Source organism: Leucoraja erinacea, chromosome 3, assembly GCF_028641065.1.
Source record: "Leucoraja erinacea ecotype New England chromosome 3, Leri_hhj_1, whole genome shotgun sequence".
NCBI classification, from domain to species: Eukaryota; Metazoa; Chordata; class Chondrichthyes; order Rajiformes; family Rajidae; genus Leucoraja; species Leucoraja erinaceus.
In genome coordinates, this window is record NC_073379.1 from 40,383,894 (window position 1) to 40,396,967 (window position 13,074).

The 13,074-nt window shown below is 39.0% G+C and overlaps 1 protein-coding gene across 1 annotated transcript in view; it reads right to left on the bottom strand.

Annotated features, from left to right (window-relative positions):
* Window positions 1–13,074, bottom strand: part of smc5 (structural maintenance of chromosomes 5) — a 74,353-nt gene that overhangs the window by 27,604 nt on the left and 33,675 nt on the right. Inside the window, 6 exon segments of the mRNA XM_055630820.1 lie at window positions 700–873; window positions 3,173–3,305; window positions 4,856–4,950; window positions 8,928–9,041; window positions 9,694–9,848; window positions 12,236–12,491. Of these exon segments, the coding sequence (XP_055486795.1) occupies window positions 700–873; window positions 3,173–3,305; window positions 4,856–4,950; window positions 8,928–9,041; window positions 9,694–9,848; window positions 12,236–12,491 (927 nt within the window).

Consider the following 13,074-nt stretch of genomic DNA (forward strand, 5'->3'; position numbering starts at 1 on the left):
TGTGTGTATATATACACATACACACGCACACATAATTATATATTATTATTATTATATTACTAACTCTCATCCTGTTTGTTTATATGCGTGTGTGCAAGTGCGTGATATTCCAAAACCCCGCCAAACGGTGCACGATTGCACTACAATTTTTGGCCCACCTTACTCACCATTGTCCTGGGATGTAAATGAAACAAGTTTTGTTCGGAATTATGTTATATTTTCCAAGTTATTGACATTTTAAACTTTACAAAAATCACTTTTCAAACCACTTTTCCGCAAGCCCTGCCCGTCAGCCGAGTTCGACGTCACAATAGGATCCCGTTCAACGTCACAATGACGTCAAATGGTATCCCGAATCTCATTTACATTAAAAAATCGTGATATTAAAAAAAAGAACTCCGCTTTAATCAAATTCTTCCGTTTTCATCTACAGCAAACATTGTGTTCAGGTTATTTTAAAGAAAAATCGCGATTTTCATTGGGAAAGAAGGGGTAGGGTGAAGAGGAAGGGGAGGGAGTGCTGGGGGATGAGGGGGATGTCGAGGCATAGTTGATGGAGGGTTGCCGTGACTCGCGTCACAACGGGAACCCCTCAGCCGCGCCTGTGCAGTTGCGGACTATGGGTCATTGGTGGAATATTGCCATGAGGGACGGCCCCTACGGGTCCGCACCTGGTCTAGTAATTGTTTAAAAGCTTACTTTTGCTTGATCATCCAATCGTCTTCTTTCCTCCACATCCACTTGGACGAGGAGGAATTGTGCATTTCTCAATGCTGTGTTACTGGAAACGGTCTTATTGGAATATGCAGATTTTTTAACACTGTATCGCTCATCTCCTGTGTAGATCTGACGCAGTTGAGTTTCTTTTATCACCTGTAAAAGTGCCAATATTGGTAAGTGTAATAATGTAATAAATATTGTTTACACTCCAGTACAATCTATCCAAACACTCCCTAGTCTATACATTTTTATTAATTCAGCAATACAAAAGGTAAATTCTCAAAAGTAAAATCATGTCTCTTGACCCACAAGCTCAACATTTAAACAAAAAAAAAAACATAAGCAGAATTTCTGTAGATTAAGAGAATGCAACCAACCCAAACTTACATTTGAACAATAATATCTAGCCTGACTGCTGTAAAGAATTGGGTGCAAAATAAATTCTTAGTTGTTGAAAACTTTTCCTATACTGACGTGAAAACCATCATCTATTGGCTGGTCCTCTGATCATAGATTTACTTAATTCGATTGCTGTTAACCTAGACACACAAGAAACTGTAGTGCTGCAATCTTGAACCAAACACAGTGCTGGAAGAACACAACAGGTTAAGTGGAAAGTATGGTAGAATGACATGAAGGAAATGGATAGATGACATTTTGGGTCAGGACCCTTCAAGTGTCTCAACCTAAAATACCTTCTGTCCATTTCCTTCACAGACCTGACCACGGAGTTCCTCCAGCACTGTGTTTTGCTGGTAAATTATGAATATTCTGGTACATTGCAATATCATAGAGGATCCAAGTATGAATATATTACTTTAATTTAGTTTGGTTTAAAGATACAGCTTCTAAACAGGCGTGTCAGCCCACCGAATCTACATCGGCCAATGATCACCCATACACTAGGGACAATTTACACACAAGGGCAATTTACAGAAGCCAATCGACCTGCTGCACATCTTTGGAATGTGGGAGGAAACAGGACCACCCAGGGAAAAACTCATGTTGGAGGTCCCGGTCACAGGGAGAGCATACAGATTTGTACAAACATCTGGATCAAACTTGGGTCTCTGGCACTGTAAGGTAGCAACTCTACTACCGTGCCACCATATGAAGATATTTCTATTAGTGAACCTGCTAAAAACCAGGGGATTGTTTGTACGATTTCTGTCAGTAAAGAATTAAGGTGAAATTGTTTTTGCTAAGGGATGCAAGGTTATCAAGATGATCAGCCATGATCACATTGAACGGCCGAATGGCCTACTCCTGCACCTACTGTCTATTGTAAATGCATCTGACAAAAGGCAATAGAATAACACACTAAAAGTTGGAAGAAATTGGATGGGGGAAAGCTTGTGTGAATCATAAACCAGTATCAATCAGTTGTGTCAAATGATTGTGTTCTGTGCTATAAATTGTATGGTGTAACATTTTCAATTAATAATCAAAATCAAATTACCCACTGCATTCTAAATCACCATCAATGAGTAGTACTAATGACCAAATTGTTATTGCAATTGATATATATCCTTATTTTGTTACGATTTCTATAAATACGTGGATTATTTGTCTGTTTCTTAACAAACAAAGGGAAAAAACATTTTTGCAGGGATGAAAAGCAAGTAAAATAGTCTTAACTACTGAATCTGATTGAGCCACAAACAATATTTATTCACTGAAATAGAAACTGAAAATTCACCCCTTGATTACTTTGTTCCACGGCTCATTTAGAGTCTGGAATCTATCCAGACGATGTCTGGGCTGGTCAGTGTGCCACTGATTATTTCAAAGATTAATTTGACATTAATCATAGGAAAGTAGGTTCTGTTATATAGAAAAGTTATTCATGATAAGCATCATACATTTTGTAGCTTTTTCTGAAAAGAGGCCTTTGGGGAGATGTAAGCATACCTACTGGTACAAAAGCCCAGAATGAACTTTGGGAAAATGAACCCAGGCTAATGAATGAACATTACTTAATTTCAAAAAGCTTTTGACAAAGTAGCATAGAGAAAGAGAATCTCAAGGGATTGGATTAGATCGGGAATTGGCTGTACTCAGGGCTGTCTTCATGCGATTCATATTAAGACCACATTTTTATGATAACGGGTAGAGACAAGGGAAACAGTCAGCACGTCAGCAGATGACATAAAGATCTGTACAGTTGCCAAAACCCCCGGTAGTTAAATAAATCAGAATCTTATCTTGATGTTATAGGGAAAATGGATCCACATCTGAAAAATGGTATTTGATATAGATATGATGCAATAAGGGTAACGTAAACATACCATGTTGGGAAGTAAATTGAAATTGGTCGTGTGCAAGAGACATGCTGCATTCATGGGGCGTGGAATATTGGGGGTTTGGGTGCGATTGTTGCGGGGGCCCCATTGCTAAGACGAGCTGCGCTTTTAATGTCCATAAAATATAAAGGACAATTAACAATACCTACCTTTTCAATCATCGATTTGGTCTTTGCAGTTCCTATAGGAACATCATAAACTCTGTACTGCTCACAAAGAAAGCTCATTACAGGTTCTGGTGCATCGATCAGCTCTCGCAAATAAGATACAAAACCATAATTTCTAGCAAAAGACAAAAGTTCCCAATGTTAACAGGAAATTATAAAGCAAACTGCTGAAAGACAGGTTTTCAAAAAGTAAGTTAAATGGTTGAAAATCAATATGTAAATTATACAAAAGGCTTTTATTTTTCAAGACAAAAGTGAATTGCCCATTGATACCAATTTGTAAAGATTAAGAAAACGATAATTAAGCAAATTTCAGATTCTCCAGTTACTTTTGATATTAACCAAGACTTGAATGAAACTGGAACGGAAAGCAAAACACATAAATCATAACCAGTTAAATATCTAAAAATATCCCAGTGCTTATGACAATTAAACACTCTTGACATGCATTGCAATGTGGTAGAATTCAGAATCAAATGTTATAAAGCAGAGCAGTAGAGCAGGAGTAAAGTATTTTGTTCAAAATTCTCTCAACAAGCAATATCTGCAAAATGCTGTCCGAAAGCTGAACAATCTATGTAAATGTGACAGAGAAATTAATTCAAACAATTTCTTTCTGTGTCTTATCTCCGAGTCAGAGGGTAGCGCTCTCTTTCCCATCAAGTCTCACTCCATAATCCCAAGCACAAAAAATGTAGCCTCAAATTAAAATGAAGTAATGAAGACATGCAGTATGTTATGTTAAAATAAGGCCCCCTGAAGTGTAATTAAAGATCCATGGCATTTCTGAAAAGTGGAAGGAATTTATCCCTTGTGTCTTTGTCAACTAATGAATAATCACAATTGTGACCCAGGATCATGCCCTGGCCCTGATTATATTATGCTGGGAGAATTTAAATGCACTCTACTGGTGACACGGGACTTAATGGATTACACAGTACATTGATCTGCCCAGTTCTGTCTTTACAGTGCCCTCCATAATGTTTGGGACAAAGACCCATCATTTATTTATTTGCCTCTGTACTCCACAATTTCAGATTTGTAATAGAAAAAAAAATCACATGTGGTTAAAGTGCACATTGTCAGATTTTAATGAATGTCATTTTTATACAGTTTGGTTTCACCATATAGAAATTAACCTCACTGTCTTTAAAAAAACGTTAATCCTTTGAACTAGAAAACTAAACTTTACTTATGATCATATTGATGCTTCCAGTAATATGTACACCAATCAACTGCTAAATTCCCTTAATTGCAACGGTGTGTACAATTACTAATACATTGCTTGTAAAGCATTGTAATGTTCCAAGGTCATGAAAGTCATTGTGCAAATACAAGTCTATCTTGCATGAAAACTAAAATCAAATTAGAAACATTAAAATTAGGAACATTCAAATTTTACATGGGGCATAGGGTTATAAACATCTATTTTGTATTTTTGATTACCTGTGCAAGAAACTTACATTACAAACAGCATTACTAAACAGAACAGCAAAAATAAAACAAACAAAACTAGATACATTTTCAAATAAGAATTTAATTATTGAGGATGCACAGCAAAAGGATGAGGAAAAACTGCTAACTGTTCTCGAAATGTTTCAGTTATTCAGTTTTTATGAATTAAAAAATATATTTTAAGGAGTATTCAAAATGTAAACTACTTACTGAAGTTCCTGAATGGGTCTAGTAGGCCGCTTCCCTGCCGCTGAAATGGAAGGCGCACACACCGCATTCACTTTTAGCCTCTGTGTATCACGGACCTGATTTTGTAATATAGGTGTTAGTCAATTTAATTCAATGTTCCGGTTTACATAGCTCTCTCTACTTTCTCTCACGCAATCTTTCCAAAGTTTGCCGCATGTGCAAGCTATTGACATGAACAGTAGTCAGATGTATAGCAATTCTTCACATATACTTTCTTTTGGTCATTTAGCAGCTTAATGAATTGAATTGATTAAATTTTATTAGCAAAGTATGTATACATACAAGGAATTAGTCTTGGTGCTTTGCTCGCAAGGATAACAACACGAAAGACAGTAGACAATTAAAAGTAAAACATTATAATCTAAACATGTGAGGAATAAAATAAAATACCGGAGCAAAAAGGGGGCTACAGACTTTTGGCTGCTACGCAGAGCTATTGCTCGTGGAAAAAAGTTGTTTATGTGTCTGGCTGTGGCGGCTTTGACAGTCTAGAGTCGCCTCCCAGAGGGAAGTACTTCAAAGGGTTTGTGGCCAGGGTGAGTGGGGGTCAGAGATGATCTTACCCACTCGCTTCCTGGCCCTTGCAATGTACAATTTGTCAATGGGAGGGGGGGGAAGGTTGCAGCCAACAACCTTCTCGGCATCATTGCCTGTGGTAGATTGTTTTCTCAGCTGCCGCAGGAAGTACATCCTCTGTTGGCCTTTTTGACTGTGGAGTCGATGGTGGCCTCCCATTTTAGGCCCCTGGAGATTATGGTTCCAAGGAACTAAAATGACTCCACAGATGTGACTGTGGTGTTGTTGATGGTGAGGGGGGGGGGGGGGATTTGAAGCTCTCCTAAAGTCTACAATCAATTCCACTGTCTTAAGAGCATTGAGCTCCAGGTTGTTGCGATGGCACCAGGACGCCAGCTGTGACACTTCCTGTCTGTAGGCAGATTCCTCCCCATTCTGGATCAGTCTAGTCAGATTTGTGTCGTCCGCAAACTTGAGAAGCTTGACAGAGGTGTCTGTGGAGGTGCTGTCCTTTGTGTACAGTAAAGGAGAGAGGAGAGCACATAGCCTTGCGGTGCTCCAATGCTGAGGGTCAGCGGGTCCGAGATGTACTTTCCCAGCCTCACATGCTGCTTCCTGTCTGTCAGGAAGTTGGTGATCCACTGACAGAGGGGTTCAGGCACAGTCAACTGGGAGAGTTTGGAGTGTCGTAGCTCTGGCACAATGGTGTTGAACGCAGAGCTATAATCCACAAACAAAATCTTTGCATAGGTCCCCTGGCGGTCTAGGTGCTGGAGGATGAAGTGCAGGCCTAGGTTGACTGCGTCATCCACAGATCTATTGGCCCGGAGTGCAAACTGCAGGGGGTCCATGTGATATGGGGGAAGGTGGGCCAGCACGTCAAACTGCAGGTGGGCCAGCACGTCTTTCAAGGATTTTCATGATTACAGAGGTCAGTGCGACAGGCCTGTAGTCATTAAGAACAATAATACTTGGCAATGTGGGTACAGGAACAATAGTGGAGACTTTGAAGCAAGCAGGGGCAGTGGAGGTTTGCAGGAACTGATTGAAAATGTCTGTGGAGACTGGTGCCAGTTGTTTGGCACAGAGCTTGAGGGTAGAGGGGGAAACATTGTCGAGTCCTGCACATTTCCGGCTTTTCTGTCCCCTGAATGGCTTTTCCACATCCTCAATTTCTATTGTTAGTGATGGAGGAGTGGCCTGACTGATGTTGGGGAGCAAGGAGGGGCTGGGTAGTGGAGGAGGCTCCTGTCTTTGGAGACTGGAGTCAGGCTGTGAGTATTAAGTGGTGATTGGGGAGGAGTGGGAGAGGGTACCAGGGTTATGTTTCTGTCTATCGAACCTGCAGTAGAACTCATTCAGGTCGTTGGTCAGTTGACGATTGTCCAAGGAGCAGGGGGCTTTCCTCTTGTAGCTGGTGATTTCTTGCAAGCCCGTCCACATTGAAGAGGAGCCATTAGCTGAGAACTTGCTCCTCTACTTCTCAGAGTACCTTTCCTTGGCAGCTCTGATTCCTCTTCTCAGCTTGTACTTGGCCTGTTTGCAGAGGTCTGCATCCCCGCTCCCGGAGACCTCATCTTTAGACTGGCGGAGCAGTCTGAGTTCTGCTGTAATCCAGGGCTTGTCGTTGTTGGACTTGATCCGGGTCCTAGTGGGAATGCAACTGTCCTCACAAAAGCTGATATATGATGTCGCGGTGTCTGTATATTCACCGAGGCTTGTGATTGCTTTCCTGAACACATTCCAATCAGTGCAGTCAAAGCAAGACTGTAGGTTTTCAGTGCCCTCGCTTGTCCACTTTTTCATTGTTCTGACCACAGGCTTAGCAGATTTTAGTTTCTGCCTGTAGGTCGGAATAAGGTGAACTAAACAATGATCAGTGAGTCCCAGAGCCGCACGGGAAACAGAGCGATATGCATTCTTAATTGTAGTATAACAATGATCGAGTGTTCTCTCCTCTCTGGTGGGGCAGGTAACATGATGTCTGTATTTTGGAAGCTCTCGGTTGAGGTTAGCCTGGTTCCATACAATAAAATCCCCCAATACAATGACCATGAAATCCGGGAAGTCACTCTCTACCCTCATTACCTTGTCAGCGAGTTGCGTTTGCGTCTCACGTATGCAGGCTTGGGAGGGGGGGGTGTAAAAAAAGGGTATGCAATTTATAAAACCATATTCCAGATTAGGAGAACAGAAATTAGACAGTACCGTGATGTCACTGTACCAGCCCTGGTTAGTATAGAAGCATATTCCACCGCCCGAGCAAGGAAAATCCCCATGTCAACCAAAGCAAGAACACAACTACTTTCAAATATAGGTCACTGGACAGCAACCGGGTCCACTTCTCTTATTTGTTTCCAAATTTAGATGCTGATTATGACTACCCACCCTCTCATCGGAGATCAGTGATGGATATTATTATATATCATTATTACAATGGTTAACAAAAATGACTGATGCAATAATAGTAAAAAAACACAAATATTACTTTACATGTACGTTACCCATTAAAATATAATGAAGGTGCTTCCCTGCCCAAATGCAAGTGTAAATAGGAAGATCAAACATGCATTGTCTGTCATTCAAAATGGAATTAGCACTGCCACTTATTTTATTTAAGGTGCTGCTCCCGTTATAATACTGTTCAACTGATCTGTGTTCTACTGCAATAGTACAAATGTGCAGAAGATTAATGCACAGATTGCCTCCGTGATAGCCTGCTGAAATTGGACATGAATTATGTCTCCTGTCATTTCTAATTTCCAGTTTCAAATTGTAAGATTAGTATCTTGCAGTCACCTAATTTCCCGTCTCAAATATAATTGTAAGATTAAGTTCAAGTTAACCTTGCAGTCACATATTTTTCAGGATCTAATTCTTGTTAAGCGTTCTTCTCATTTCTTTCCCATTTCAGCCATTTGATTTAAAGGTCCGGTGCAATGACTAGGAAAATAATATATTACAACACTGTCATTTATATTCTGGATGATAAAACTAAATTAGACACGTTTCATTTATGCCCCTTTTCAGCAGGCTTTCACTCGGGCAATCTGCTCTAATTTTCTGCTTCTCCACTACAGCATAACACAAATCAGTTGAACAGCATTAAAATGGGAATAAATCAAAGGAAGTGACAGTGGTAATTTTGGTTTGGATGGCAGTGCACATTGTCCACCCATTTGGAAATGTTGCCCTTGTGCGAAAGCAAATAAAAAGGGTGGATAAGTCTCTTGATGTTTGATTTCTGTACACTTAAGGTAGGAAATCAATAGAGCAGTGGTCACGGATTTGTTGGAGCATTAACAAGGTTGCTAAAGCGGAAGGTGGGACTTTTGAAAAATGAAACAGATTTTAAAAAAGGAGGCAAGAGAAACTGGATGGATACAGCCAATGGGATGGTTTGGAAGAAGCAAACAAATCGCACTTTAATTGAAATACGAACACTTTTGAGGTATTGTGAAACTTCCTCTCTAATAAGAAAACTAAAAATCCTACAAATCTATGTGCATGCACTGACCTCGCGAAGGAATATATCCATATCTTCCATGTTCACGCAAACAAAGGCCCTCAGGTCATTCAATGAAATATGGTTTTCAACATACTTAGCATTTCTAGAGTCCTTCATATTGAGCTGCAAAGAAAATAATAGAAGGAAAACAAGAATGAGGGTCAAACAATTTATCAAAAGTCATGCTAACAAAATGAACACCAAAATTCCCACTAATCATGAGCGTTGAAGGCAATAGATAAGAATTCCCTAATTTCCCAAAACACATTATTAAATTAAGGCACAGAATCAAGACCATGAAAGTACAAGGTATCAGTAAGATTGCAAAGATACAATATCACGAGAAGCTGCTAAGGAGACTAGAGATTGCAGAAAGACAGTCTGGTTGAGTATCAAAAATCTTCGATTAGAGTAGGAGGCTGCAATATGTGTTGCGTTAACCTATAGAGAATATTGAAGGAAGAGAGCTTTTGGAACAGTTGGTTTATATAAGGTCCATATCAAACAATGTAAGCATCAACCATCAGCATAGAAGCTGGCCTTTCAATGCAAATAGTTCATGCTGCATTTCACAGGAACCGTTCTTCAAAAAAATAAACTGTTGCAATGCAGTATTTAAACAGACTGCAAAATAAATAGACTGTTGCAAGTTCATAGTATACTTAGTATTCTTTAATGTAATTTAATGCCTTGTCATTGGTGTTAATGATTGGATGTTTCCTTAACCGTATATAATGGCAGAAACATTTTAGTATATTAACAAAAGGAACCTTACCTCGAGCATAATTGGCTCATAGATGTGTCCACGGAATTTATCCCTGTTCTCTCTTAACCATAGGACAGCATTGTATGTATCCTTAAACCGATCTCGAAGTTTTGCTTCTTTAAAGTTCATCATGTCTTCAAGCCTTTTGATATTAGCCATAACCTCTGTTTAAATAGTTGCACATGTGACATAAGCAGAGTGCTTTGCTACATATCTAATGACAGAGTGATTGGTAACAATATTCAACCATTTTTCTCTGATTCAGCAGCAATAAAAAAAATCCATCAATATTTAATGTTAACATGGGTAAATTAGACATTAATGCCTGGGTTTAATTATTCACAAGTAAACATTGACATTCAGAAACTGTTGACAGTTTATTTCACAAAATCCACTGCTGATGGGGTTTGCAATCAAATGACTGCAACATTCAGTAAGTTCCCCACTAAAGAATCAATAAAGTTAGGGCTGCCACATTCAGGAGTGAAAAACTGAGCAGTATGACAATCAAAATTTATTCCAAAACAACCTCTTTGGCCAGAAGAATTATTTTTGCAAAGGTGGAGATCTACTTCTTGCAAAAGAAAATTGGATTCAATCTTCTTTTCATCTCTTTTTTCTCCACATCTCAATTTGAATTTCTAAATTATTTATCTGAAGTTCAGTGGATGACCGAAATCAAATTCATAGATTCTTATTCCTAGTTTGAACATTGCATTGGCATGTATAGGATCCTTTCCTCAATGCCTCAGCCAACACCATCCTCGAAAAGAAAGCTGAAGATAAATTGCCACCCAAAATTCCATCAAAGTTTGTGGGCAACTGACAGCAAGTTGTACTGTAAACATAAAGAGCAGACGATTCCCTTGAGAACAGAAAGATCTATAACGAGCGGGGATGAAGTGTCTATTAGGGGAGAGTAAAATCTGAAACAGTATAAATCTGCAGTGTGTTATCAGAGGTTAGGAAAGCAGAGTGGTTGTAACAGTAGGCCAGGTTTTAAAGTTATGCCATAACATATAACAAAAATTTAATAATGAAAGTTTAATTGATAAAGTCAAAAATGTGATTAACACTAAACAAAAGAAATAAATAAATAATTGTCAGCGGGGGTATGCTGCGGCTGCTACCACGATATGTGGAAGCTTGCGGATAATATTTGCCCAAGACAACGTCTGTTGTCTGAAGAAGGGTCTGGACTCCAAACGTCACCAATCTATGTTCTGGAGAGATGGTGCCTGACCGGCTGAGTTACTGAGGCAAAGGTCTGCAGCTCAAGGAACTTCAGGTCCGAGCTCCTGCCACCTCACGTGAATTAAATATAAGGGATCCAGGATGTTATCCAACAGATGCCTCATGCTCGCACAATCAGTAGAGTAAAGGCTATTGTAATCTTTGAGGACAAGTGAGTGGATTGTGGCGAGGTCAAATAAACCAACCATGGTACAAGAAGCTATTTAAGTGAGGTAGAATCCAGTTCTCATGGTTCATGTAGATACAGAGTACAGAAAGAAGATTGAGAACTTTGTAACATGGTGCCAAGACAATGTCAACAAGACAAAAGAGACTGTGATTAACTCCATTGATGGCACCAAATTAGAGATCAAAAGCTACAAGTTCTAGGAATAAATATCACAAGCAATTTATCAAGCAATTGAACATAGACTTTGAGAGTAGATTTGATGGGCCGAATGACCTAATTCTGCTCCTGCAACTTATGAACAGTCTGCTCACCAACTAGAGTGCGGTCCTGACCTCCCATCTACCTCAATCAGACTTTATATGGCACTAACTGTTGTACCCTTTATCTGTGCACTATACATGGCTGGATCGTACGCACGTAATTTTTTCTTTGCTTGGATAGCATGCAAGGAAATGCTTTTCACTGTACCTAGCAATAATAGGCAGAACAAAATTACATTCGTAGGATAATATAGTGCTAACCAGAGTTAGAAACGCACTTTTTGGATAAGGTGGATAGGCCATTTAGAAAAGAGGAAATATTTATTAATTCAAGGTGGAGAACGTAAAATTCACTTCCATAGAGGCCAATTTCAGACTTTTTAAAGGAGATAATTTCTAGACCCCAAAAGGCAGGGGGACAAGTTGAGAGAGGAGGAATATGTTGTTTTTGTTAAATCGAACCACGATCAGCCAGAACGGAAAGCAACTCAAGGGGCTGAAAGGCCTATTCTTGTTCCTATATATTATTTTAAGCAGTTTTATCTTACAACAAAATCACCTTCTCACAATAAAAACTCACCATCTAATTGCCACCAATTCTTGGCCCTGCGAAACGACAATGACAGACAATTGTGTACTTTGTTCAATCTGAAGAAAATGACATCTCCCTTTTGAATAAAATCCTGACCATTTTTTATTCCACAAGAGGGTTTACCTGGTTCCATTTGACACGTTTTGCTGATTACAAAAATCCCTGCTCTAATGATACAAGTTACAATGTACTAGATATTCTATATACAGCTTGCCTCACTCGGCACCCCTGCATCTTGAATTGCTGGAATTTAACAATTTCCAGGAAAATACTTACTCTTTTTCTCTTTCTCTAAATTTTCCTTCTCTCTTCGCAGCTCTGCCTTCTCGGTGTCGATGGCTCCCTTTTCCTCTTGAACTTTCCGGAGGGCAGTGCTGATTTGGTCTATCTCGGGTTGCACATGGTCATAATTCCCTGTAGCATTTAGTTCATTTTGCAAGTCATCAATCATTTTCTTTGTGTTGCTTATTCTTTTCTGACGGTCAATTTCTTCGTCATTTTTCATTCTTAAATTTTGCTGAACTTCTTCAACCTTATAGAAAAATCCTCAGTCAATTAAATGAACTATATCTATCAACTGCAAAACACACCAGGTTTTTCTATTAAAGTATTGTAACTAAACCAGCAAAAATAACATACAAATGAAATACTTAACAGTGATGCTCTCACAAGGTAAGATTTTATTCTACTGCATGACATATTGCAGCACTGTACGTATTGAAAACTTATGAAACAATTCCTTTCCAAAAAAATATCGAATCGCTTCTAAATTTTCGCTATTGCAATAAAAAAATTGTTCCTGGATCCCAAAGGTTTCTTCATTATTCCAACATTATCCTGGTGAATCCAGCTTTATATTCCCTATGCCTTTAATATTTTTCCTTTCATGAGACTTGTTGCAGTTTTCTATCCTTGTTCCCAAAATTTATTGTTGTAAATTCATCACTGCCTGTTTAACCTAAGACCCTTTGCTCTGTTTATAAATACCTCTGTTTACAAAATGTTATTGACTCTTGAAAATTATCCACGTCACCTGAAATTATTTAACCCTGTGAATTTTGTACCTTTTGTAAAATCACTCAAGATTTTATTCAGCGCTAATATATACATATTAG